The sequence below is a fragment of the Aythya fuligula genome, chromosome 8 (genome assembly GCF_009819795.1).
Source record: "Aythya fuligula isolate bAytFul2 chromosome 8, bAytFul2.pri, whole genome shotgun sequence".
Lineage (NCBI taxonomy): Eukaryota > Metazoa > Chordata > Aves > Anseriformes > Anatidae > Aythya > Aythya fuligula.
Genome location: NC_045566.1, coordinates 21,170,651 through 21,198,542, shown reverse-complemented (window position 1 = coordinate 21,198,542; position 27,892 = coordinate 21,170,651). Strand labels below are relative to the sequence as shown.

Here is a 27,892-nt window from a genome sequence, read left to right as displayed (position 1 = left end):
GACTCGGGACACCTATGGGCAGCCCCTAGTTAATCAGCTGCCTTTCCTCATCCTTTATAATTGCAGAGATGGTTTGTACATCACAGTAAATCAACGCATAAGAAGTCTGCGACCTCAAAGAGTCCATTTCTCCCCTCACCTCCCTTTTCCAAAGCCAGTGAGCCGTATGATAAGTAGTCTAAACAAACAAGCTTTAAATGAGTGCTGCGGATCATCAAACAGACAGGGCTGAGCTGTACATAACGATGCACTCACTTTCTCCCTTCCCATATCACATCTTCCTCAGTCCCATTTAGGAACTTTTAACAGCACCACTGGCATGCTCCACTCCACTCCAGTCATCCAGCAGCCGAAGAGCACGAGAACAAGCCTATCTCATTTGTCAAATCAAATATTTTCTTTTGTAAGGGATCTATTTTTACTCCACTGTCATCAACGTGCACCTAACAGACCGCTGTGCTGCTCAAAGAAGAGCAGAGTTTAACTATTAGCACAGGGTCGTGGCGTGTTAATGGATTTTACTGCGCGCTATATACATTGGTGTTCTCAAAGATTAACGGCAGAAAACTGCAGTAATTAATCATCTTAATGAGCCCGATTGTTTCTGTAAAGGAACTGCAAGCAAACCAGTTCTTGTCCATGAGTGGAAACCACACGTCGTGTCCCGCATAGCTCAGCTGTGGTTACCTCAACCCACCACGACATGACTCGCACCAGAGCCCTATTGCCCCCATCAGCGGCATGCTCATGCCAAATGTCACCAAGGGCTTCTCTGTTCCAGAGTAGAGACAGAGCTACAGAAACACACCAAAAACCACTATTACCAGGGGGCAGGAAAGCAATATATACTTCTTAGATCTTGTCTGCATCTAGAGCTCTAATTTTGTGCTAATTCCAATGTGAGAATAAGGGACCGGTTTTGTTATTTCTGTTATTCTCTGTAGGTACCATTCATGACTTCGAACAATTGCTTCTGGATCAAGTAACAGGTATTTAATTTTAGGTTCAATTTTAGGTTCATTTGCAGCTGACAGGCGTTTCAGCAGGTTAGCTTCTCCCTCCTCACTCCAACACCCAGCAGACTTCTTAACAAGCATTTTTCAAAAGCCACACTTGATGCTACAACCTTAACGCTCCATTTGGGCAAACCCACAGAGTGTGCTGCTGCTTTGGACTATTTCAGCACTCAGTGACAAAGCACAGCTCAAGGCATTCATCACCAGAGCCGAAGAGGAACACCAGTTTCACCCCACCGTTGTTTGGAAATGAGGACAGCCAGTCCAACTCCAATGTGGTGATGTCCCATGGATGAACACTTCTCCCATGAAGCTGTCTGCCCGCTCCTGACAGCACAGCTTCTGTAGGATTAAGAGCTTCTCTTCTACTTGGAGAAAATTAAAATTGTTATTCTTGGTTTCAGCTGGTGACATTTTACCCTTCCTGAACAGAAAGGGAACTTAAGATGTGAAGATTTACGTCTACTGCTTTTTAAAATACACTTTACAAATAACCACCTCCTTTAACCATCACTTCAATTTGCTTTATTTAATTGAATTAAGGCATCTCAGCTCAGCATTCTGACAAAACCTTGCAAGAAGCCTACGCAGAGCCCTGGTCTGGGAGCCCACCGCAGAGAAGCTACCTGCGATATGGATTCCAGAAGCCGCCTGCAGTTGGAATTGCAAAAGCAGCTTGGAGCCGCCCACATCAATCAGGGGAAAATATAGATCTGCTTGCTTCTGTTTCTGCCACAGAGAGAAGATTTTTGCCTTTGTAGCTGAAGAAAAAAGAAAAAGAAAAAAAAGGTTTCTTAAAACCTGCTTCTATTGATTTTAACAAGAGCGAGGAGCACTCAGAACATCAGCAAACCAAATCCTCCAACCTTAACCCCTGGGAGGAAATCCCGTGGCAGGTTTCTCAGCCCTTTAAGCAAGGAGCTGCCAAATGCAGCCAGCCATGTACAGTAGCCACGTGTTATCTGACCACTCGTCACAGTTTGTGTTTTTGACTGGAATTCTGAACTGACACAACAGCTGCCCAGATGTATTAAAGGATAAATGTTCGTTTAGGGCAGGTATCCACCTATTTGTCTTTGTACTATTTGCCCCAAAGCATTCAGACACGTCCTAGCAGTCACGTAATTAGATCAGTTAATGAATCACTTTAATATTACAAGTCCTTAAGGGTCTTGGATCCTCTGCTGGATTTCATGAATTTCCAACTAGGTATGCGGAAATAGAGAAAAAAATCTAGATGATTAACGTTTCTTCCATGGGATAAGTGTCCTTATTATAGGAAAGTCACTTCCAAGATATTCAAATGAAGTACCGGCATCAGCAGGGAGAGCTCCACCGCTTCCACACACAAACAGCAGGAACAGAGGGAGGCCGGAAAGATTTCTTCCATCCCTAAGAACTTTACCTGAGTACACGCTTAATTCCACAGCGCTGGTAGAAGCTAACAGCAGAGTGAAATCAAACGAGTAACAACCCCCCTCAAAAAGAAGTGCTTCAAGTACACAAAGAGGAATCTTAAAGAGATTAAATGTAGGAAAAAAATAAATTCCTAAAATATTATTCTCAAGGTGCTTCCTAAAACAGTATGTGCATCCACAGTATGTGTATCCCAAAGCTGTCTTTTACAGAATGACACTCCTGAAGATTATTTGCTTACTTTCACCTTTGCCAAGCCCTAAAAATACCATGCACCCATTCTTCCTGGAAAGCAGAAGCCATACCTCTTTCAAGGTGAGGGCACCAGCCCCAGCAAACATCCAAAACACCACTCCTCTGGCCAGAGGGAAAGCGGCATCAGGAAACCCAAAATATCCTGACTGCTGGTTCTTGCAACTTCTAAACACAAATAATGACCTGGACAGAATTTACTCCAAGATACAAGACAAGGCAGGATGCCTTTCAGGTAACCTAACAAGCCCATTTTAACAACTTGAAGGAAAACAGCGTTGTTCATAGGCAACGTGCCACAAAGCAGTAATGCTCTGTAGTAAGACAAGAGCTTACTCTTATCCTATTTGCTTATTTTTAATGAACATGCAGAGCAAAACAGTTCAATGCAATCAGGCGTGGGTTTTCCCCCTTGTCAAGAGCCTTCTGCAGAAGCTCACTCCTCACCCAGAGACTGACCCACAACCTCCTCTGCTCCCTAGCAGTTGCACATAATCTAAATTCTGCTGGATTCTGTTCATCTTCAGTTACTGGGCACTAAATTAGCTCTCCGAAAAAATGAAAAATGAAACTCTGTAGTGCATCAAAGCAAGCCACAGCCAGACTCAAGAGCTGCTTCTCCCAGAATTAGACACCAACTCCTGCTTCAGTCATGAATATTCCTTGCCACACAGTAAGGAGAAATTCAACGAAAATAAAGGTAAAATGACAAGAGAAAGCTGTTAAACAAGATTTGCCTTTAAAAGTGATCTGATATCACAAATAGTACTTGTACTTTGTGAACGTAACAGATTTGACAGGAGCAGTAACTGGAAACAGATTGCAGTTGACATGTTGACGTATTTCCACTCTTGATTTAACAGGCAAGTCTTCAACTTTCAACTGGTTTCCTAATTTGAAGTAAAATAACAATGAAAGAAGAGAAGCAAACCTCGCCATATGCAAGGAAGAGGCCACAGCCAGTAGCAGCCAGTTTCTTCAACTCACTGTTTCTGGACCAGGACAGAGCATTTTAGCAGATTAAGTTCTTAAACCACTACAGCAAAGTCTGTGCTATTCAATTATTTTATTATTAACAGAGACTTTCAGGACTTGCACGAGCTTCAATTCACAGAGAACCTACAAAAATTATCGTTTGGAACATAGTTTTAAATTTAACTCAAACTCCTTGTATGCAAACCACAAATGGAAATGGTTAAGGGCAGAAGATACCGTGAAAAATATTTATTTGCTCTAAAAACTATTTATTTTAAGTGAGGAAGGTTGATAACAAATGCTCACTATACATACAGGTAGAACGTGTCCCTCTTCAGGTGATCCATTCAGTGCAGAGCACATTCATTTGTTATACCTGGTATTTCTGAAGAGGCACAAGGGCCAGCTAAAACACCTGAAATATCTTCATACATTTAAAACTTGCTTGTGAACATTGTGGATATAATGTGCTGGGATGTAATCGAACTTTATGCCTGTAACCAAACCAAATTATGCCTGCAGATGAACTTGTACAAATGCCTTTAGACCACTAGTCCGTTTTTTCACCAAAAGGACATAGATACAGAGATGCTCGAGGCTTCTGGAGAGCACCAAGCACAGCCACACAAGCAGGATGGCCCAGCAACACGAGCGGAGACACAGGAGGGAGCAGAATGACAGGTTTTAATTCTGGCTAGATTGGTCTTGCATGTCAGATGAATAAAAAGCAGTATCACATAGAAAGCAAAAAGACAGCCTTTCAACACAGCTACCTAAATATGGCCATTTAGGTGACAATATCTGGTTAAGTTACAGAAACTGGAAGATATGGGGAAAAAAAAGACACAACGTGAGTGCCTACCCATAACACAAAAGGCAACTGATCTGTAGCGTATTGCTGGTTTCATACTCCTCCATTTGAGAAAAATACACTCCTTAATAAAAGGGATATAACTGTTCCTGGGCAGGTTTTACATTCAGACTGCTAATACAGGTGTGTCAAACAAAATCCCTCTTTTCTCCTTAAGAAAAGCGCTCTGAGAACCAGAGGCTGTCCTATATTCCCTCCAGCTACCTGAAGATGAACTTTTTACCGCATATGTAACTCCACAAAAGATGGCTTTCTGTTAAAACTAACCCAGTTGTTTGGGCTTTGAAATGCAAGAATAAATATTCCAAGAGAACAAACGACATCTCTGTTAAGAACAAAAAACCACGACAACAAATTATTCACATTATGCTGACAACAAAGAGCCTGCCTGTTCAGGTAGGCCTGCTTCAGAGCTGCCACTTATCCCCGCTTGCCAGTTCAGTTTGTGGCAGCAGCATAATCTTCCCTCTTTGATCAGCTGCAAAACTGGTCGTCTTTAACGGGGAGATGTGGGGAACAGCCAAATTGTGCCATCAGTCTTCTTCCCAGAGCCTCCCTGGCCTGAAAGCGAGCACCAGACAGCGAGTAACAGAGCTGGCTTCCTGAATTAAAGATCAGAATATCTGTAAGCAAATGCAGGTTGCTGGTTGTTAGCCCCCAAACAGCAAGGTTTTTCTCTGACATGGCAAAAGGGACGGTGCCTGCATGCAGGCAGACCCCGTGCAGCAGTGCCAGGCACCCCGGCAGTGCCCTCTTTTCCAGCTCTTCTCAGAAACAGCCAAGGTCTCTGCAACTGAACTCTGACCCTTCCTCTCCACCAGCAAACAGTCCCGCTAAGGGCAGCGGAGGATAAAACCCAGCGAACTCGCTGGCATACAGCGTTCTCCCCGCTTTCTTCAGGCTTCACCAGCCAACTGAGCCTTCACTTTCAGTGCTGAAACCTTCTTGCTGCCCCCCAAGGAGGAAAACTGAAGCTGTGGTAAGTCAGCTTCCAAAGGAAGATCAGTGCCACGTTCTCCAAAACAGATCAGTGCTGTGCAATTCAGAAGCTGCGAGTGCTCAGCAGCTGCACTCGCTTCTGATGGAGCACAACTGGATTCAGGCTACAACTCGGAAGCGGGACGTGGTATTAAAATCTCTGAGTCTCGAAAGATTAAGAGCAGAACAGCACAACCAAATCCAAACCCCTAAATACGACTCCAACACCTTCTGTACGGAAGAGGTGCCACCCTGAACGTGCTATTTATAAAGCAACAGGATCCAACAAGGCTCAAGCACCCAAGTGCACTACTTCAAGCACTACCTCATTTTTGCTAATTTCTGCAAATGAACCTACAATTAAGAGAGAGCAACAAAATACCGGCTCTCAAGAAGGCCAAAGCATTCGCTTCGCCTTGCCAAACGGCTGGAAAAAGTGAACATGAGAATGGGAACATAACTCATGGTGGCAGTTTTCTCCGTTCCTTTGTATTTTGAACAAACATTTCAGCCAAATATTTTCATCTGAGGAAAACGTAGTCCAAAGAGATGGAAGTACTGCAGTTACAGGCTACTCCTAAAGCATGAAAATAAAGCTGTTTTGACATGGGGTAATAGTCTGAGAGGGTTGATTTTTATGACCTCTGCTTAAAAACCTCATAGCAGCAGAACCACACAAAGACTGTGAGGTCTGATGGATACCTGGAGAGCTCAAGGCAGCTGTGGTATCTGGCACCAGCTCAGCTTCTTCCCTTCTCTCTCTCTTAAGTATTTCAAGCAGGATCCCCTGTAATTGGTGTAAAGGGACTGGAAGCAGTTGAAGGGTTTGGGCATCTTTATTCAGTATTCAAATGCAGTCGCTCAAAGCCCACACCACCAGCCAGAATCTTGAGTTCCTTGTGCCGCTTCCCCTGGCTGCAGGGGAGAATCCCTCATTTATCTGCTGCTGCACGTGGTGTTTGTCCAACAAAGGCAACAAAAATTGACGTCCTGGCTAGGAGCCATAACAGAAACTCTCCAAAGGATCAGCATAGGTGGAAGTCGTGATGAGGAAAAGCATAAATCAGGAAGAGAATATTGCCACGAGCTTTTTTTATCCACTCTGGATCAGAGATTGATCCAGTTATGTACAGAAGAGCACACTATCATAACATCTATTTCACATTTAATAGGTAAAGCTTCCAAACATCTCAAAATAATTATCATACTTGAGGCCAGCCACATGCCACAGTGGAACACCAGCAAAAGAGGAAGAAAACAGAACAAAAACAAGAGCTGTGGCCAAGGATAAGAAGGGAAAGGAGTAGAAACATCTCTTCCCAATCCCACCCTGGTATAACCCATGCATCTCAACAACCACAGAATGACTCCTGAAATTAATATAAGCTGGCAAACCCCCCTGGCATACCCTGCTTACCATGAAAGCAGGATTCAGTAGAGTTACCTTGCGCACAGGAGACTGCAGAACCGCCATAATTATGGTCTGCTGCCTTTGGTTTCAAAATAGCCAATTAACAAATACTTTCGTATCATTTAGGCAGAGAGGCCCTGGCCTTTAAGCACACACTGTAAAGCATTTGTGCGACTACTGAAATGCCAAGCAAAGGCTTTGGCAAGGCGGCCACGCTGCGTTAAGCGGGGTAGGGAACTTCTCGGCTGGCGACAAGTTCCTGCATCAGCAGTTCCTGCCTGACAGCTGGGCTGCGCCCGCCCCGGGATCCGTGTCCCCAGGGAAATGAATTCCACGTCTGATGACTAATTCATTACTCGGATTTGTGCTTAGGCAAGACCAGGCCCAGATCAGGCACCTTCCAACGCTGAATTCCTGCTCAGCCGGAAGGCGAGCGGGCAAGCATCAATTCTAACTGAGCTGCCTGCGGATTTCTAAAGCTGGAGACGCTCGGTACCCCTGGAGCCTTTGAGACTCCAGGTTAAAGCCTTTTTGAACACTGACAGCAGCAAACTAACCTGCCACGGGGGTGAAGGTAACACCAGAGCCAAAGGCACCAGCTGGGGAAGAACAGGGTCCGTGCCCACAAGCCAGAGCCCAGCAGCGCGGCTCAGGCACAGCCCAGCTGCAGGCAGAGGGACCCGGGCACCTCGTCACTCCTCCTGCTCCTCCACACTTTCAGGCTTCACCGCCAAGAAGACATCTGCTGAGGAGAACAATATTAGAGCTGTGGCAGGCTCCCCATTGCTCAAACTCACACCTGATGAGGGGTATTTTTGCAGAGTCTGATGTGCTCACCAGAAGCAGCAGCCAAGGTTATTACAGCAGATGCGTCTGACCAGGCGTGGCAAATGCTGCAAGCTTGGTGTCCTGCCTCTCCTTTCTTCCTCCAGCTGCTAGACAAGGAGGTTTCATTCAGAACCCATGCTTTACCAACCTACCCTCTGAAACATGAAGTTTTAATGAATGAGTCTTACCAGCTCCCTTCTAGAACTACAATATAAACAAATACCGTGTGTTAAGAACACCTCCTAGAGCATCCAAAACCCAGAAACGAAGCCTCTGTACAGACAGCTATCATTTGTGAGTACTGATGCTAAGCCAGCTCCATCACAGAAGAACCAAACGCACTCTTTATCCTCCCTGGGAAGGTTTCCTTTCTCCTCTCTGGGCAGCCTTCTTGTCTCTAGGCAACTCAGTGAATTATAACCTCTTAAAGGCTTTAAAAGGACATGAAACTTTCAAGAAACGTTTCCTTGCACCTGTGTTCACCAAGGTCAGAGTAGAACCAAGCCTTGACCCAGCTTCTAATGAAGGAATGCATTATCCTGTTACTGGGCAGGGGGAAAATTGAACCTTTGTCTTGGATTGTCGCGGAGTTCAAGGAACATCTGGCACATACAAAGGAGCAAAAAGGCTCTGAAGTAAGGCAGAGCAACAGATCAGGCTCTCAGATTGTTTATTTCCTTGCCACACCTGATCAGTCCTACTTCTGATTACGGCAGACAAAGCCATACCAAAACACTACGGTACTAAACAAACTCCTTCAGCCTATTTATAGGCTTTGCCTTATAGGTACATCAGCCAATCGTGCTCGTTATTACCCCATTTTGCTGCAGTGCTGTGACTCACTCCTACAGCTGTGCTCGCGGGGAGCTGCCTTTGGAAAGCATACCTGGCTTCACAGATCAGCAGCCACAGCCACTGCTGCTGCTGCCCCAGCACTAAAAGACACTCGAGGTAGCTCACTGAAATATCGATCGGCTAGAATAGGAAATGAAGCAAAGAATGAAGGTTTGGAGCAGCGAAGGCCGTTCTTCCTTGCAGCTGGCATGTAACAGGATGGGCAGTGAGACCTGCTGCTTGGTACCGAAGCGCTGGGTTTCGGTAGAGGTGAGGAGCTCGGTGTGGGACAGGTACGGGCAGCAGCACCAGCGTGCAGCTCTGGGACAAGGCTGGTCCTGACTCTCACCCATCTTTTCAGCTTTTCTGCCCTTCAGTCCCCCCACACACTGGGAGCGTTCATAAAAGCACGCTAATCAACGACAGGAAAAATAAAGCCAAGATTATAAACACGGTCTGGAAGCCAAATTTACCTCCTGTTGGCATTCAGAAGGGGCATTTCAGCACACAAAGAATCCTCCCCACCTACCCCTCCCCAAAACACGTGCCTGAAGCTATACAGCACATGCAAAATAAATTGCATTTATATTGGTGTGTTATGGCATGCAATTTCCCTCTTCCCAATCACCCTGACTGCCTCCCTTGTTAAGTCAAATAGCCTGTCAGCTTCTCATCAGGAAGTAGAAATTGGTTTTTCCATCTCCTAGGAGATAAACAAGGCTTCTTCCTCTGCGGCAGCAGCGCTGCAGGCCGGGCTGTGCTCACCCGGGGGCTTCGCATGAGCACAGTGACTGTGCCCAAGGTGCCCCGTGCCCGCTGCGCTGCTCTTCACCCCCCTGTGCGCAGCAATAACCACGCTCACAAGGAGGTTTGTGTACTTCCGTGGAGCTCTCTGTGGTTTGTAGCTCAGTATACACAACCTGGGCTGGCAGTGCTGCTGCCTTACTGCTAGGGTCCTCTAGATGTTCTTGAGAAACCCCGGGGGGATGCAAAAAGAGCCTGCACACTTCTCTGCTGCTTTCCTGAAGCTCTGTCCCTTCACGGCTCACCTGCAAACACAACCATTGGGTTTGATTTTTATGTTTCAGTTGCACAAATTCAGGGGAAAAGGGAGACCACATTCAACAAAAATAACATAAGACATGTGGAAATATATTTATTAGCTAAATGGCTGTATAATAATGGAAGAATGGGAATAAAATGTATCATTTTTAATCTTTTTTTTTTTTTTTTAAATTGTGGCTTTGTAAAGCCAAGATGCTGTAATTTTGCAATTTTAGACTATAACTATAGACTGGGTATTTACAAAAAGCGTATTTGTATTTTTAAATGAGCCTATTATCCACTTTTACTCTAAAGGGGTCAAGCTGCAGGGCTACAGACGCACTGGGAATAAAAGAGGCAAAGCGAGCCCGTGCCACCTCAATGACCACCTCTTCAGTGGCTACCCACCTTCTTACTTTAGGAACCAGAAGGAAACATGACCAGGAGTGGGTTGACTTGTCACCACATCCTTACTAATTTTAAAATGACTTAAAGCGACAGACCTTCTCCTGTTCTGGGAAGGTGATCAGGGTAGCCACGGCACGGCCTTACAGCAGATGAGGGTAACAAAATGGAGAGGCTGCTCAAGGAGGAGGGTCCCTGGGGACAGCCCTTGCTCCTCCTGCGCTGCAGCACGCAGAGCTATCAGGACTCCATGGGTATCGGCAGCCTGGCCATTTTTCTGAGGCATCTTACAAGCAATTCTGGTGCAGAAGAATAAGATTTCCTTCCAGGGACAGCCTGCTCATTCCCTGCCCACAGCATGCATTTTTAACGAGAGGAGAAACCCATTGAGTTTAACTCACATTGCATTATTCACCGAGTAGCTACAGTCTCATCCCAAATCTTAATTGTCTAATAATTCAAGCCACCTCTTTCAAACGCGGCTCCGAAGCGATGACTAGAGAGCCAGAGGCTGCCTCCTACACGCGCCGTAAATCCTGCTGTTACGATGTCTATCGCAGCCTTTTCTGAAAGGCAGCAATAAATACCGACCTCCTGTCCGTGCATGTGCACTGCTGCTTCACGGCTACAGCCCGAAGGCTCTTTGATGTCTTGCTGCTGTCTCAGGAGCGCTTCGCTGAAGGCACACTTCTCTGTCAGCCTTCCAGCTCTGCGAACTCTCTTTCTGCTTTCCAACCCTCAAGTTGTGACCACTAACGCAGAACCTGGCACCTACCAGGCCAATTACAAACAGCGTTAATTTCTCTAACCACTAAAAAGGCACCGCACTGGCCTTTCTAAACTACCAGAAGGCAAAAGCAGGAAGGGGGGAAAAAAAAAAAACAAACCATTTCTGATGTTGAATTTACCCCACACCATTAAGGAATAATCTCCAGCCCTCCTGCAGCCAGACTGATAAGCAGTTTGCGGAAGAAACCTGCCTGTAGGTGCAGCCCTTTCATACGGGCTAGATCCAGCTTTCCCTGCTGCCTTCTGTACGTACAGCTCTTCGATTATCCCAGCTTTAACAGCTCTCTGTACCACAGGATGCTTAAAGAAAGAACAAAGCATACAGAACAAAATTAGCAAGCAATTAACTGCCCTTCTCCAGCCCCGGGAGCAGCCTCCAACCTGTGCTACGTGGTGCACCTGGGACTTGAGTCCTTCACCCGGAGTGAATGCCTGAGAGAACTTTGAACCACAGAGAAGTCCCCCAGAAACACATCTCTGAGGGAGGAAAAGAAAAGAGAAAATAAAATAAAGGTGTGCTCAGCAACGCCATGAGCTCGCCGGCCCGTGCAGTGTCGGAGCTGGATGTTTTGGTGGCCATCCAGCTGTTCCCTCACACTGCTCTCCAACCACACGTGCTGTTTACTTTTCAAATTTTATTGCCTTAGGTAAGAGACACCAGACATCACCTCCTCCTCTAGGCGCTGGTACGCGGCCAGCTTCTCCCGTCTGACTGATCAGCACTGCACAGGATCCAGGACCAGCTCCAAGCACACCGACCTTCAGCCACACGCATCCTCCAAAAGGCCCCCGAGCTCCAGTCCTGGATGGGTGTGAAACAACCCATAACGACAAAGCATTAATCTGCTTGTGGCTGCTTCGTGGTGGTTGACGTGAAGCAGTTCTGCTGAAGACTCGCTTAAACTCTCCCACATCAACAAAGCCTCAACCCGCTACAAATAAGTTGGTGCGATTGGAAAGAGCTGTTTATTTTGACATAAAAAGAAGACAACTGGATGGATACAGACAATCCCGAAGTCTCTGTTCAACCCTACAAGGCAAGGCTGCACATAATGAACACGACCTGTCACAGCCTCGTAACTTCCCTTGGAAAAAAACACAGAGTTCCCATGTCCTATCTTACTCACTGGGAGTATTTATCACCCCGAAGAAGGCTGTTTTGTTTATTTAGCAACAGAAATAAATCTGAACTCGAAGATCTTTAGCTGTCAGCTAACACTGCTAGTGTATTACGGATTAGAGCAGGAACAGGGACACACTGCCAGTGCTGGCACACTGAGAACATCCCAGACTCGCAGCTCTCATCCAGAGCGAGCAAAGAGGTGAACTTGCAGAGCACGAGCACCAGCAGAGGATCTCCTTTGCCACTGAAAGCTTCTTCCCTGTCAAACAAACTTTAAAGTCACCTATTAATTTTGGTTTGGAGTTCAGCCTTCAAGCATTCCTACTCCTTGCTTCCTCTCTGTTACGGCATTGCAGGTTCACACACAAGCAGAGATCCCCGTTCAAGCCATACCACTGGAATTTGGGATTGAGGTTAAGTGGAATAAGTAATCTCCGTAATAAGAGGATGCAACGGAACGGTTCTGCACCATCTGATATTACAACGGGATCTGTTTACACAAGTATTAAAGGCAGGTTAAATTTCAATATCTGAAAGACAAATATTCTAGGAAGTAATATTTAGAATGGGCCCTGTCCATTCAAGCAGATAATCAGAATGAATAATTTACAGCCACACTTTCATCTCCGCTGCAGCTGGGAAGAGCTGAATCCTAAGGAGCTTGGGGAGATGCCGACACATCTGCCCAGCAAGTGGAATAATCAGGAGGCTGCCGGTGGTCCAGTAACCTGTTTTACGTGGGGAAGACACAGCTGTAGGAGGAACGAGGAATGCAGAAATCAACAGGCTCGTGGCGAGGTCAGTATTTTGTGCTTTTGCGATAGGGCATGTTCTGCCTCAGAAAACAAGCACCACGCTACATTTTCACCTCGGCGTTGTCCCAGCTTCTTCCCAGGTAGGTGAGGATGGCTGCCTGCTGCACCGACCCAGCACACTCGCACACAGACCCTGCTGCCCATCCACGAGGCTTGGGAGCTGAGAAGGATGTCCTGGCAGCACCGATCTGCTCAGAGTGGTTCATTAGCAAGAACTAGCACGTAACAAACAGCTAACAAAGCACTCTCCAGAAATTCAAGCAAGTCCCGTGGTACAACTGGGAATCAAGCATCATTTGACGCATTTTCCAGTGATGTGGATGAGATTGAATTAGCAGACTACATCCTAATTCTGTACAGATGTGGAAGGATGGTACAGCTTCAGTGGAAAGCCTTATAAAAAGATGAGGGGAATCTAGAAGAGTAGCACTGGCATAGAGAAAATTGTCATTACAAGGTACACAAACAGGGAGGAAAAAAAAAGTCAGATCTTTGAACAGATTAAAGAAACCTGTGTGTGCAACTAGCAACTGCCACAAAAAGAGACGCAGACAGTCTGGTAGGGCTCTGATGAAAGACAGGGAGCCAAAGCACCTTGCAGACTGCCTGCTCCTGCAGAAGGCAGGGTACAGCAATGAACAGCCTTCTCCTGTCAAGCAGCTTTGATCGCTTTTTACTTCTCCACATCTGTTTCTTCATTGCTACTTAATACTACAGTCTGTGCTCGCAACCTGAAGATGGGAAAGAACAGACACATAGAGTCAACTTAGCACAATGAGAGGGGTCACCATGGAAGTGGGTAACCAGCAGAGGAGGAATGCCACGATTTCAATCCAAGATCCTCTTCACAGCAACACTTTTCCCACTAAAATAGCAGCAGCCCCATCAGCTGCACAGCCCGTGAGTCATTCTGAAGTTTGCTTTGTTTACCCGTGTCCCAGCCACAGGCAGGAGATTCCCAAATACGAACCCAGTGGCTGCTGTTAACGGGGGGTGGCTCACCCATTGCTTGCCTCGCCCATTACTTACACCATGCCTTCAGTGGGCAGCATGTTTTAACCAGCTTCCAAGTGCTCCCAGCACACTGCTAAGCATAGGAAGCATTCCAGTACGCATAGAAATTTTACCAAGAGATACAGTAAGCAGCCTGCAGCAGAAATCAAAGGAACTCATTCACAAATCCTGAATTCCACATGTAGCAGAGCAACGTAAAACCTAGGGACAGCCTCGGCTTTGGCACACGAAGCTCCCTTCACGGCCCGATGCACTGGCTGAAGATTAGCCCTACGATACATCTAAGGTAAATCGAAACCAACCACGCACGTCCACAGCATCTGGGATCAACGAGATCAAATGAATTTTCATTAAACCAGGCTAAAATGAGATTTATGCTAGGCTCGCGTGGGGTAGGTGGGTTTTAATAGCACCCTCCTGTAGTTTCTGTGCTAAGCTCAACAGAACAGAAAAGCATCAGCTGTAAAATCCACATTAAACTGGAAACATGCAGGCCAACAGGCAGCCCCTGGCAATACCTGCTCCAGCCCTCTGAAGTACCAGGAACCTGCTCCATCTGCTCTGGCAGGGATGAGGGAAGCATTTCGGGCACAGCCTGCGTGCAGTCGCACGGTAACCCCAGCATAAGGCTTCGCTGAACCACACAAACCTTCCCTGCAGCTGCAGCTGATGGCAAGACATCTGCCAGCCTGTTACCTCGGCGCTCCCATCGGCGATGGGTGGATGAAGGATCCGCTGCCTCACATACAGCTGCCCTTGCAGATCCAACAGCTCAACCAGACCTGTTCAAACAGCCTGGTCCCGACCTAAGACACGCTCGATTTTTAGAGAGGGAGCCAGAAAATAAGATGCAAACCAGATTTTAAGCAGAGAGGAAAAAAGGGAGGGAATTAGCACACAGAAACAAAAACCAAGCCACCCTGCACGCACTTAGCCAACAAGAGGTGCAGGAATTAGGATAGCTGCTCTCTACATAAAAGCAGCTCAGGCAAGACAGAGACAAATCTGAGCAGTTCAAAACAGTTTGGATCACTTTGTTCTCTACAGTACAGAGGAAGAGATCTGATCTTGAAATAATGAGCAGAAGATGCTTCTCATAACTAGCACGATGTTAAGTCATTATTCTCCTATTGGTTGATGTTTTGAAAGCATCAAAGCGGCAGAAGCGGGTTTAAATTTTAACATTTAAAAACCGACATGAAGCATATTAAACCTTTTTGTTCTTCCCTTCCCAAGCATGTTTAGACACAAACATTACAGTACGTACAGAACATCATTATATCACAACGAGCAAGGCAAAAAAAAAAAGCCGTGAGTTACCCCACAGCAACCCCAGTGCCCATGGGGCAGGCCCTGCAGAAGATGCTCAACCTCTCGTGCAGGACCCAAGGAGGTGGCTCATCTGTCCCTTGTCCCAACCGATCCCAGGAGCTCAGAGGCCAAGCCGCCCTGAAATTCCAGCAGAACCCAGTACTTCATCCTCAAACATCACACCACAAAGTTGCATTTGCTCCCACTGTTGATAACGCACTGACATTAAAGAAAGCAGCCCTGTAAATGCTCCAGTCTTCTATAAAACTGATGCTGTGTTATTTTTTCCCCCCTCAACAAAACCAGTAAACTGTCTTTAGGAGTTAATAAAGGTGGTCAGTTTGGCCTACACAAAATACAGAAAACGTTTTGTGCTGCCTGGGGGAGAGATCCTCCAGGTTTGTGGGTTTTCAGGCAACTTTGTCACTCAGAAAAATACAAGCAGGACTTCCCCCTTCTGTCAGTGTATTGTTTGCAAGCTGCATTTGTGTTTCCCAGAGCCCACACACTTTACTCATGTATTTCAGATGATGCCAGCACCACAACCACCTGCTGGTAGAAGTTCAGTTCCAGGACCCACAAGTTAAGAGCAAAGGGTACGATTGATTTAACAAAACAGGTAGGCTGAGACAAATAAGCAGCCAAGTGTCAGGATAAATCTAAGAGGTACACCTGTCTGAGCATTGCTTCAAGGAAGCGTTCAGCTCAGACTGCACCTCTGAAAGGCATCACTAAATATTGCCCCATCACAGCCCCATTCTATTAACAAACACAATTGTAAAAAGCTCATGAAAGAGCAAGTAGAGTTAAACCCCAAAAAACAGTATTCCACATTCCACTGGTGAAAGCACAGAGTTTAAAACAGTTTGAAATCCACAGGAAGGGCAAATAAGTAGGGACCGAAGCAACATAAACTATTCAGTACTTCAAAGACAACAAAAGGAAGAAGAGAATAAGGCTGTAAAGGACTCTGTGGAGAACTACTGCACTTATCACTTAAACTATTCAAAACGCAGAGAGCTTAAAACCATACGCTGCATTAAAGTCACTTAGCTAGAGGATTCAGCAGCAATCAACACATTCAAACACAAAATATACTCATGCCAACGTACGAAAGGTAGCACAGCCTTCAGGGAGCACCCGGGACAAAAGGATGAGACTCTCACAGCTCCAGCCACGGGTGACACACCAGGAGCCAGCGCCTCTCCAGCACAATTACCTCCCGAAGCCGCTAGCTGCCCAGGAAAACAAAGGTCTATTCTCAAGCGACGAGGAAAGTACTTCCACCAGTGAATGTCCTTATAAGCAAGAGGAATCCAGCTGTTGGAGTCCCAAGCTCTACAGAGCCATTTATTGTTCTGGTGACAGAGGACAAAGAGTCCTAACAATCAAAAATAGCTCGCAGGCTGTGAAGGGCCAAGCGCTTGCCCATCAGTGCATTAAGTTGACCAATTTTGGAGGACTAGGGACAGAAAAGTAACACTGCTGTGTGCCCAGCATCCAATGCCAAGACAAACACGACTCTCAGTTGCAGCTCCCTTACCTTCTATAGAAGGGGCCTCGTCCACAGCTGCATACAGCATCTCCTTCAAAGCCTGGAGGGGAGAGAGAGAACAAGGAACGCTGTCAGCATCAACAACAACAAAAAAATTACATTGTTTTGATAAGCCTGTTTGAAAAGAAAAGCAATTAAAGTCTTTTTATCCCTGCAGACTGACACCCAGAGCTAGGGAACGTGATGTCAGTGCTGTTACACGCATCTCTGGTAACAAAAGAAACACGCGCTCAGGTTTACCGACTGCTTCAAAGGCCTGTTACCTTGCTAATCGACACCATTTATTCCAACCGTATTTCTAAACATCTCCCTTTGGAAGAAATGTTTCCTGGTTGGTAGGATGTTAAAGGTTTCATGAAAAAACAAACTGTGAGGTGACATAGAAAGGAGTTTGTGAAGACAAACGGAGGAACAGCAGCGGCAGGGATTTAGCACTGGTACAGAGTGCAGTCGTACAGAAATGCTTAGGCATTCTGAGAGCTGAAAAGGAGCTGATGGACCAGAGCAGGGAGCCACGGGAGGCTGCCTCTGGAGGAGGAGGACACCAAAGGGCACAGCCAGCAGAGGCCAGAGCTGCTAGCCAGGCCCTCGCCCCATGGAGGAGGCAGCATGCTGCTCCTGGGGACAGCCAGAGCCAAGGGCTAAAGGTGTGCGCTGCTGCACATCACAAGCACGTGCAGGAATCAAGCAACTTGGATCCTGTGGCTGATGGAGTAACTCCAAATGTAATTTTGGAACTGGGGGCAACTAGGAAAGGTCCATTCCTACTGCAGGATGTTGGTTTACACAGACGCCAAGATCACTTGAGAGGCATCTTAACTCACACAGAGAGTGTAAGCCTGCTTTGCAAACACCTGCTGCAAGACTTGTGTTTTATTCCTGGACTTTTGAACCTCCAGCAATCTAACCCACAAAAGCCATTCGGGTCTGTCAAGCTTCCTGCCCCTGCCTCCCGTTACCCAGCAGGTCCCAGAGCTCCACAATCCCTCCACTTCTCGTGCCCCCTTCCCTCCCCCAGAGAGAACATCCCAGCCTCCAACAGCTGCCCTAACACCCCCATAGGGGAAAAAAACCCCACGCTCAGCAAGTAGAAGCTCAGCACTGTTGTAATGTGGGCTATGAGCCTGCTAAGTAAATATAAGGTCTAAAGGACAGGGCTGTTTATCACGGGCTATCATAGGTGGCCGCTGAAACAGGCAGCTCAGCCATCTCTCAAAGGTCTCGTTCCCAAGTCCACAGAGGTCTCAACAAAGGTCACTTGCATAATTGTTTTCCCAGCTAAGCCGTGGCTGAATGATCCTCATTCCAGTGACAGGGCTCTCTCCTTCCCTCGGTCCCGTTTCCATTCCTCCTTCCTCCCGTGACTCACCGCCCGCAGCGCGTGACCCGCTTCCACGCATCAACTGGTCAAAAAAAAAAAAAAAAACCAACCCCAAACCAACCACGAGCCACCTTCCCCTTTTCCACCCTGCTCGTCATCCTCGCCTATCTGTAACTTTTTCCACAAACCAGTGCCGCACGAGACGGGAGAAACAACCCCAAAAAGACAGCAGGTGGGAAGCCACCCCACACCCCGTAGGGGCAGCGCGCTTCCAGCACCGCTCTCACTGCCCCTTAGCAAGGAAGGAGCAGAGATCCCTTGGGCACCAGACCCGACACCACAAAAGCTGTTCCAAAAAGCCACCCACCGCCGTCAGCTTCACATGTTTAAGAATTACTCCTCCAGGCCTCACATGAACCAAAAACGTGGGGTGGTTTGGGTTTTATTGTTGTTTTTTTTAGTTGTGCTTCTGATACACCTTGTAGAAACTCACCTAAACATATATCAGACAACAAAGCAGAAAGGAAACGCTTCAAAACGCAACTGCCAAGCCAGGGCAGTGAACAAAATTCAAGGACAAAAGCCTTCAAATGCTGGAACAAAGCAGCTGGTTTAAGTGACTGGCTTGCAGGCTGCTAATGCTCTCCTAAGCTCGTCCGCTAGCACCCAGAAGGACAGCTAGTGAAATAGCACAACAGATTTGTGTCAGGAGGTGGCAAGCTTGGGTGCGAACTGCCTATCATGAAGCCCTGTTTGAAGAGCAGAGCTGGCCACGTCCCAAGAAACGAGAGACTGCTCCTGGAAGAGGCTGAGGAGGACGAGCAGGCTACGCGCACCGCGCGGCGGCTTTCGTTTTCCACGCCTACTTCCCCCACCGCAGGCTTTGTCGCAGAGAAATGATTCTTAAAACTTCACAACCTGCTTCCCCTACCCGAGGGGGAAAGGGGTTAACACCCAAAGTCTCCGTTAGAAGGGAGCAAAAGCCACCTGCTCCTACATCCTACAACCTCTCCCATCAAGTTCAGGCCTGGAGCAACTGTTCCCATTCTCCTCCTTCCCCAGAGGCATTAAACACTTGTTTTTAAACATCAGCTAATTGCTTTTTTCTCTAGAACCCCCCATGGCAGGGAGGTTGGAATTAGATGATCTTTAAGGTCCCTTCCAACCCAAGCCATTCCACGATCCTAAGAACTTTTCCCCAAAATTGGTGGATGCTTCTCAGCCTTCCCTGCTCCAGCAGAGCGCGCAGCAACGAGTTAAACACGCGGGGAAACAGAAGTGTGAATAGACTACGTGCTGAAGAGACTTTTAAGAGCTCACTAAAGAGACTTCTGCACCCAGATAAACAAATTCAGGCCAGATAAACTGACATGAAACTGCCATCTGGCAACTGTAAAACTCCAGCGAGCTCCCAGCAGACTGACAGGCACGCACACACTTGTGTCGGGAGGCCTGAGCAGACTGAGCAATGCTCTCCTCCTTCTCCTGCAAGCACTTCAGAGAGGTACGCACTGGCAAAGGAAATTTGCATTGTGATTAAGGATAAACAGAGGCCTGGCAATCCAATGTTTCCACCGCATCTACAAATGCGCATTAAAGGCAGAAAAGAATGGGTTTAGAAAAAAGCATCAGCTGAAACTAATCTGTGAGTCACCTTAACTTGTTCAATTCTATGTGAAAAAGTAAATTCTGTTGTCTGACACAAAGATGGGCTTTTGTTTCGTCTCATGTCTTCACACCAAAGGAATCGAAGAGTAAAGGAATGGTTCAAAACCTAAGGTTTCAAGGCAAGAAGCAGTGCTGGAGCGAGCCATTACCCCGCTGGGGAGGCCACCAGCTCTGCAGACAACAGGGTGCCAGACACCCAGACCTGGCCTTAGCACACAGAGGGCAGCAGCTGCAAGTCTAAAGATTTGAGCAATCTTTAGAATGAGAAGTCAAATCAAGTCAACCGAGGTTTCTGTAAACACCGTGTTAACGCTCACTCAGTCACGGCCCCTGTCTTTGTGAAGAGCTGAATGAGCCGGAGCAGCATGCATCATCATTCTTCTTTTTCACATGCCAACTGCTCTTTCTTAAAAAGCAGGCACACAGCAATGGCACTGCAGCGCTTTTGCTGGAAAAAAATAAATAAATAAGAATCCAAGCTATAGGTATCAAAGTAGATCTTTTTCTTTGTTTAGAGAGGGGAAAACCCATTCATTTTCATTAAACGCTTCCAGGGACCAAGTACTCGCCCCAAGGCTGGGCAACTTGGGCGCTTCCTACAATCACAGTTACAGTAATTAAACAGGTCTGTGATTGAGGGAAAGATCGCATTACTGATAAGAACTCAGAGGGCTGTAAATCACTGAGGACCATCTGAAAGTGAAACTACACGTTCAGATTTTCAAAACATCCTCATCCTTCTTCCTGACATCATCAGCAACAGATTACATCCTCCTTCTAGTCTGACTGGCCATTTGTGCAAGGCAGAGCTCTTTGTAGCCTTGCTTGTCTTCAAGCCAGAGCCTTCTCACCTGGAGAGGACCTCGGGGTCTTACAAGACTTAGGGGCTGTGTGAAAGCCACCTGCTCTCCGAGGGAAAAAGCTACAGACATCAGAGTTTAAAAATCAGATGACTACACGTGAGCCTTATCAACAGAATGCCTTGAAGACAACTGCTATTCCATCTTCCTGTCCTTTCGTTATCATCCTAACCTGTCGTGGTAAGTCCCTGCAAACAGGACTTTTCCGAGTTAAACACAATGGGATCTCTCACTCCAAAATGGAAACTGATCGCTGCTTTAATTAAGGAGAAGATATAAACTGTCAAATAAAAAAACACATTAAGATATTTCAATGAATTATACACTTTTTTTTTTTTTTTAAATTACTACGATGCAACTGTAAGAAGTATTGCATCCAAATAACGAAAGCAACATCTGCCAAGCAACAGCTCGGCCTTTCTCTTGACAAAGGAGGGCTGCGTGCTTCTCGCCTCGAGGCTCACCAACAAGTAAACCAAGGTAGCGCCGTGCTCTACACGACCACCAGCCACTGAATAATAAATGCCAGCCCATTGCACTACTGGAATATGCATGAGCAGCAGGCTGACTCACGTCCAGCCAGCTAGAAGGCTAACAAAGAGTTTTGAAACTTACTACTAAAAGGGAGGGTGGGGTTTTTATTTTAATGCCCTCAGCGTTCAGCTATCCGTCCAACAAGAACGCTACGTCTAGAAAGAGAAACATCTATTAAGGAAGATTTTACTGAAATCTACCTTGATTTTAAACTGGGATGGGGGAAGGGAGAAGGAGAGAATATCAGTGCCCTAGTTAAAACATCTGAAAATTAACCTCCTGTAATGAAAGCAGCGGCCAACGCGCAGCAGAGTTCTTCGCGCATTAATCGAGGTGTCATAGTTCGCTGGGTCTCCTTCACCCTCCCTCTGCTTCCATCTGGTCAGCCAGGAGCGCAACCTTCTGCACATCTTTTTTCCCTCCTTGACTTCCCCTCCAGCCCCACCTCCGATCCTTCCCTTGGGACCTCACACAAGTTTTCTGCTCCCAAAAGCAGAAAACAACCCCGAGAGCTCTAGCACAGATAATCCATCGGAGACCCGACGCAGAACTGATCTGGCACCGTACTGAGACAATGGGGTCCCTCCTTCGCAAAAACCCATGCGTTACTCGGGCAGCTCGTTCTGCAAACAGCTCAGGTAGATCACGGATTTGTTCTAAATTAAACCCTGCCTGCAGTTTTTAAGCATCTATTCCTTTGCACTCAGGTAACGGAAAACAAAGGAGTGGTGAAAAGGGAAGATATAAACTTTTAGAGTCCGACAAGAATCACGCAGCAAGCTAAGATAAACACGGTTTCCTTGCGAGAGCAGACAGCTTCATGGGGATGCGAGACATAAATCACTATTAGGGTCCCAGGGAGAAAACCCCGGCCCTTGAACGACAACAGGCACTGAGCGTTTTTTTGCCTGGCTCAGCAGGTCAAGCAGCCCGCTGCCGACAGCTCCCCTGGAATCAGCTTTCAGGTTTAATTATTACTCGTGGGGATGACCGGTGCTGCTGGGGAAAGCGTCCCTGAGCCCGGACAGCGCAATAAGCAGCGGTTTCAGCGGGGCTGACAGCCTCCCTGAGCACCAGCCCACAGCCTTCAGCGGGACGAAGCTCGGGCTGAGCTGCTGAGGTGTCAGCGCGACCTTCCCACAGCAGGCAGCGGGGGCTGGGGGGGGGCTGGAACCGAGCCCAGCACCCCCTGAAGGAGCTGGGGGAGGTTTGTGGGGACCCTCCGGTACAGCGGGCACCCCGGGAAGGTGCCACCTCGGGGTTATTTCTGCTCCACCCCATGCTCTGCTGACCTTCCCGTTAGGCCGAGAGGGGATAGGGGAGAACGGGACCCGTAGCGCCCAGCCCCGAGGCCTCATCCCTCACGGCCTCATCCCTCACGGCCTCACCCCTCACGGCCTCACCCCCCCCCCAAACCCAGGCCCGCACCCCCCTCCCGGTGCCTCCGCCGGTGGGCGCGGGCAGGGGCAGCCCCCACCTCATACTGGATGTACTGCTTCCGCCACTCGGGGGTGATGTGCGCCGCCAGGTGCTCGGCGAACTTCATCCTGCCGCCTCCTCCTCCTCCTCCTCCTCCTCAGTCGCTCCGAGCCTCCTCAGCGGCTCCTGGCCGCCACCGGGCCGCCGCCGCCGCCGCCGCTACTGGGGGGCGGGGGGGGGCCGCCGCCGCCGCACATGGGCCCCCGCCCGCCCTCCCCGCCGCTCCTCAGGCCTCAGGAGCCGCCGCGGGGCTTCCTCAGCTCGGCCGGGCTGAGCTGGGCTCGGCTCTGCCCCGCTGGGCTCGGCTCAGCGCCGCCCCGCTGCTGCCGCCGCCGCCGCTCCCTGCCCCGCTGCCGCCGCCACAGCCGCCGCCGCCATCTTGGCGCCCCTCCGCCCCGCCCCGCCCCGCCCCGCCGCCGGCACGGCCGCGTCGCCACGGCAACCGCCCGCCGAGGGGGCGGGGCTTAGCGGGAGGGGGCGGGGCTTAGAGGTGCTCGCCTCAGCGCTGGGACCGCCCCCAGGCGCGGGGCGGGAGTGGGGGTTTGGGGGGTTTTTGACCCAAAAATTGGCCGTGGGGCTGTGTGGGAGCGCGGAGCACGGCACTCAGGGGCCGTAGTGGCACCTCGCTGCTCCAGCCCCTTCCTGCTTGCACCATGACTCTCTCCGTGCTGTTTCGGCCAGGAGAAGATAAAAACACCGGCGTTATTCCCTATTTTTTCGCTTTTTTTTTTCCGCTTTTCATCGTTTTTTTTTTTTTCGCTTTTTTTTTTCTTTTTTTTTTTTTCTTCTTTAAACCGACGAGGCGGGAGTGGGCTCTCCGCCAGCGCAGTCTGGCACTTGCTTTGTGGAGAGCATATAGAAGCATTTATAAATAGCGTGTTTTTCTTCTCAAAATACATACTTTTAGAGATCCTGCATTGCTGGGGAGAACGAGTCTTCAAAAGAGGCCGGAGAAAAAGAGTCCTTCAGAGGGCAAACCACCCGGCGGGACACCGGCCAGCCTCCCAAAGGCTTGGTTGGGCACAAGCCCCCCAGCCCTACAGCATCGCCCTGGGCTTCCCGCTGCCCCAAAACCCCAAAAAAAGATCACAAAATGGAGGTTTAGGGAGTTATGGAAACGGGATAGACAAATGTGAGCTACACAAAACGAAAAGTGGCCATGTTCACGTCCCAAAACAAACGTTTTTTCACATAGACATGTCAGGAGATGGGGAAGGAGATGGACGGGACATGAGGCTGGGTGAAGCAAGATGGAAGCGGAGCTTTTTGATATATTTTTTTAGCTTCACACCAAACAAAACACTGTCAGTCAAACAAAAATGAGATTTCTCCCGTTATTTGCAACCTCTGGCCAGCCGGGCGGCCACGGTGTTGGCTGCTTCGGGGAGAAGCCACCGGGGCCATTTGTATGCACCGTGGCGCAGGAGCTTCCAGAAGGAGGGAATCAATGTTTTATTGATATCTACAAAAACTATATGGCAGCTGCACTAATTACATGCTTTTCTCCCAGATCCCCTTTGCTGCATGTGAACAAGAGGCCAGCCTGCAGGTAGAACCTGCGAGCACAGTACGCGTGCATCCAGCCCTCCACCATCGACAAGCGTCTCCCATGGCATAACGAGGCAGCCTTAATTACCCCTTTTCTTTGTCTGCTGTGGAAAAAAAAAAAGGAATGTAAGGAGGGCTTAGCTCAGGAGGTGGTTGCCGTACCCCACACAGGCGGCTGAGCATGTTGGAGCCTGGAGGCCATGTCCTCACTGCCTCCGTCCCACCCTAAAGGCTCTGTGGTGCCTTGCACCTTCTCCCATGCCTGCGGAAGGTCGGGTGAGAGGATCAGGCCCTCCGTGCAGTTGCTCCTGAAAGAAAGGCAAGGAAAAACTGAGCCAAATCGAGCTGCAGGTGCTAGAGCAGGGAGAGCGTCGTGGCCTCTCACCATGGAGACCAGATGGAAACCGAGCGGAGGCCGGGTGCTTCAGATAATTTGTCTCAAATACTTCATCAAGCCCGTAGCTGTGCAGACAGAGCCAGTCACACACAGGACATCTCTCTGTCCCCAGCCCCAGGCACGCAGTGCCAACCTCCTGCGCTGCCCCCCTCTCTGCCTCACTTTGCCCACCTGTGAAATGGGCGGAGGGGGCCAGGGCAGGCTCAGGCCGGGCTCCCAGGCACACAGCGCTGCCAAGGTGGCCAAGATCTCCTTACGGGATACGGCGCTGCCATTTGCTGCTGCGGGGGGTGGAGAAGGGAGACGGACTCGACAGCTGTGCCCAGGGAAACTTTCCACCCGCGGTGGCTGCCAGGCTAAATATACTTTGGGACGGGACCCCCGCGGCCACGGCGGGGAAAAGGGGGACCTGCCAGCCGCGGGGCCACCCCGCCTGGCAGCTGCCAGGGATCTTGCATCAGCATCCAGTGTATGGTCCCCTCCCCGCTGGCCTTGTCCCCGTGCTGTCCTCTCACCCCAGGGCAGAAATCCTAGGAGGGGGAGAGGGGATGGAGATAGCCCCTAAGGTGCTCGTTCTGCTGGGGACGGGGACGGAGAGGGCAACACAGCAAGGGGCAAGGGACAGCAGGTGCTGGCGACCCTTTTCACAGGGGTGGGTGTGTGGGTGCTGCAGAAGCTCTGCTCCCAGCTTCAGCCCCCCCAAAACCCCGCTGCGCTCCCCGAGGGCCGCAGCCGGGCCGCCAGTGCCCCCCAGCGGCAGCGGGACCCGGCCGCGGCGACACCCGCGGTGCCCGGCCCCACGCGTGGCACCGGGACACGGAGCGGGGAGCTGGGAGAGGGGGAAATTTGGCAAAGGTCCTAAAATGCTTGAGAAGTGTTAGGGGAGCCCCTGGTGTCAATGCAGTGGCTGCTTTCCCTCTGTGATCCTAACAGGCATTTGCAAAGCAGCAGGGAGAGGGTTTGTGCCAGCTTATGTAAGCATATTTATCTATCAATCTATATATATGTATACATACGTATATATACGTATATATACGTATGTATACATTTAAATAAATGTATATATAACACATATATCTGGAAGAGAAGTCCTGTGAGCAGTGGCTGAGGGAACTGGGGGTATTTGGGCTGGGGAAGAGGAGGCTCAGGGGAGACCTCAGTGCTCTCTGCAACTCCCTGAAAGGAAGGGGTGGGGAGCTGGGGGTCGGCCTCTTCACACAGGTAACAAGTGATAGGACTAGAGGGAATGGCCTCAAGTTGTGCCAGGGGAGGTTCAGGTTGGAAATTAGAGAAATTTCTTCTCAGAAGAGCAGTCAGGCATTGGGACGGGTTGCCCAGGGAGGTGGTGGCGTCACCGTCCCTGGGGGTGTTTAAGGAGAGGTTGGACGTGGTGCTGGGGGACACGGTTTGGTGGGTGACATTGGTGGCAGGGGGTGGTTGGAGCAGATGTTCTTTCCCACCCTCAGTGATTCTATGATTCCATGATTCCATTCACACCTAAATGGTTCTATGACCGTATCCAACCAACAGCTGACTTGGGGCTTTCCTCTCTTTGGGGGCTTCCACTATGCAGGAGCATGCGTGTGCAGTGAGCTGGCTGGGGGACTCCTGGAAATCCCTGCTGGTGGCAGACCACTTCTCCCAGCTGAATAAAGATCATCCATACAGCAACTTGTGTCCTTTGGTACCAAGGGGCTTGGGGCAGCAGCACATAGGAGGCAGTGGGGCAAGTGAGGGCTGCTGCGTGCAGGTTTTAGAGAACACACCTGCAGAGGAATGAGGGAGCTGGGCTGGGAGAGAAGAGCTGTGAGGTGCCCCCCAGGCCCCAGCAGGAGAGACCACATCCTGGCAGGGTGCCCGTGTCCCACTGAGGTTTCCTGGTGGTGCCCATGGCCCTGGGAGGTGGCAGTGGCTGGTGAGTGCCCAGGACCCTGTGAGTCATGTCCCTGGGGGACTAATTCCAGACTAACTCCACTTGTACTTCACAACACTTTACATTTGAAGGGTCTGCATAGGGACATAAAAAGGTTGGATCAATGGCAGAGGCCAGTGGGACGAGGTTGAACATGGCTAAGTGCCGGGTCCTGCACTTTGGCCAGAACAACCCCATGCAGTGCTACAGGGTTGGGGCAGAGTGACTTGAAAGGTGTGCAGGCCAAGAGGATCTTAGGGTGTTGGTTGATGCTCGCCTGAACATAAGCCAGCAGTGTGCCCAGGTGGCCAGGAAGGCCACCGGTGTCCTGTCTTATGTCAGGAATAGTGCAGCCAGCAGGGCCAGGGAGGTGGTCATTGCCCTGTACTCAGCTCTGGTGAGGCCGCACCTCGAGTGCTGTGTTCAGCTTTGGGCCCCTCACTACGAGAAGCACATCGAGGCCCTGGAGCGTGTCCAGAGAAGGGCTACGAAGCTGGTGAAGGGCCTGGAGCACAAGTCCTGTGAGGGGCGGCTGAGGGAACTGGGGGTGTTTGGGCTGGAGAAGAGGAGGCTCAGGGCAGACCTCACTGCTCTCTGCAACTGCCTGAAAGAAAGGTGTGGGGAGCTGGGGGTCGGCCTCTTCTCACAGGTAACCAGTGATAGGACTAGAGGGAACGGCCTCAAGTTGTGCCAGGGAGGGTTCAGGTTGGAAATTAGAGAAATTTCTCCTGAGAAGAGCAGTCAGGCACTGGGACGGGTTGCCCGGGGGAGGTGGTGGCGTCACCGTCCCTGGGGGTGTTTGAGGAGAGGTTGGATGTGGTGCTGGGGGACATGGTTTGGTGGGTGACACTGGTGGCAGGGGGTGGTTGGAGATGACTGTGAAGGGCTTTTCCAGCCTTAACCCACAACACGCAGCCCGGGCTCCTGCACCAAGCTCAGGATGCGGCTGCCAAGCTCAGCCTCAGCTCCGGGCGGGCTGCCGACCCCTTTGCCTGAGGCGCTGAGCGCGGCGGGTGCCGAGCGGTCCCGGAACGTCCCTTCTCGGCTCGTTTTTCTCCCCGGGCCGCGGTGCCGCCGTACCGGGGCCGGTCGGGGCGGTGCTGTGCGGGCGGAGCGGCCGCCATGGCGTCGCCCTCGGGGGCGGCCGGTAGCGGCGCTGAGGGGAGCTCGGGGGACTCGGGGGTCTCGGAGCCGGCCGGCGGCCGCCACCTGCCCGCCCTGTTCGAGCAGGCGGCCGAGCGGCTGCCCGGGCTGCTGGGCGCCGCCAGCAAGGAGCAGCTGCTCTACCTCTACGCCCGCTACAAGCAGGTGAGGCCCCGGCCGGCTCCTCTCCCTCACGGAGAGCCCCTCGGTGGGGCTGGGAGGCAGCGGGGACGGGCTCGGTCCCCGCTCTGTGCTGGGCGCCCGCCTGCCGGGCTCCCCGTGCTGAATCCGTGGGGTTTGGATGCGGCCCCGTGAAGGATGGGGATGTTTGTGGAGCCCCATTGAGGCGGGTTGGTGGTTCAGGGGGTCGCCAGGGCATTAGGTTGTAGGGTT

General features: G+C 49.8%; 2 protein-coding genes across 2 annotated transcripts in view; one reads left to right on the top strand and one right to left on the bottom strand.

Annotated features, from left to right (window-relative positions):
- Nucleotides 1-22,789, bottom strand: part of XPR1 (xenotropic and polytropic retrovirus receptor 1) — a 95,511-nt gene extending 72,722 nt beyond the window's left edge. The window contains exons 1-2 of the mRNA XM_032192450.1: nucleotides 22,498-22,789; nucleotides 16,626-16,677 (exon numbers count right to left, since the gene is read on the bottom strand). Of these exons, the coding sequence (XP_032048341.1) occupies nucleotides 16,626-16,677; nucleotides 22,498-22,566 (121 nt within the window). The 5' untranslated portion in view covers nucleotides 22,567-22,789. The remainder of the gene's footprint in view (nucleotides 1-16,625; nucleotides 16,678-22,497) is intronic.
- A 4,689-nt stretch (nucleotides 22,790-27,478) lies between these two features.
- ACBD6 (acyl-CoA binding domain containing 6) overlaps nucleotides 27,479-27,892 on the top strand; it is a 73,771-nt gene continuing 73,357 nt past the window's right edge. Inside the window, exon 1 of the mRNA XM_032192776.1 lies at nucleotides 27,479-27,664. Coding sequence (XP_032048667.1) covers nucleotides 27,479-27,664 — 186 coding nt within the window. The remainder of the gene's footprint in view (nucleotides 27,665-27,892) is intronic.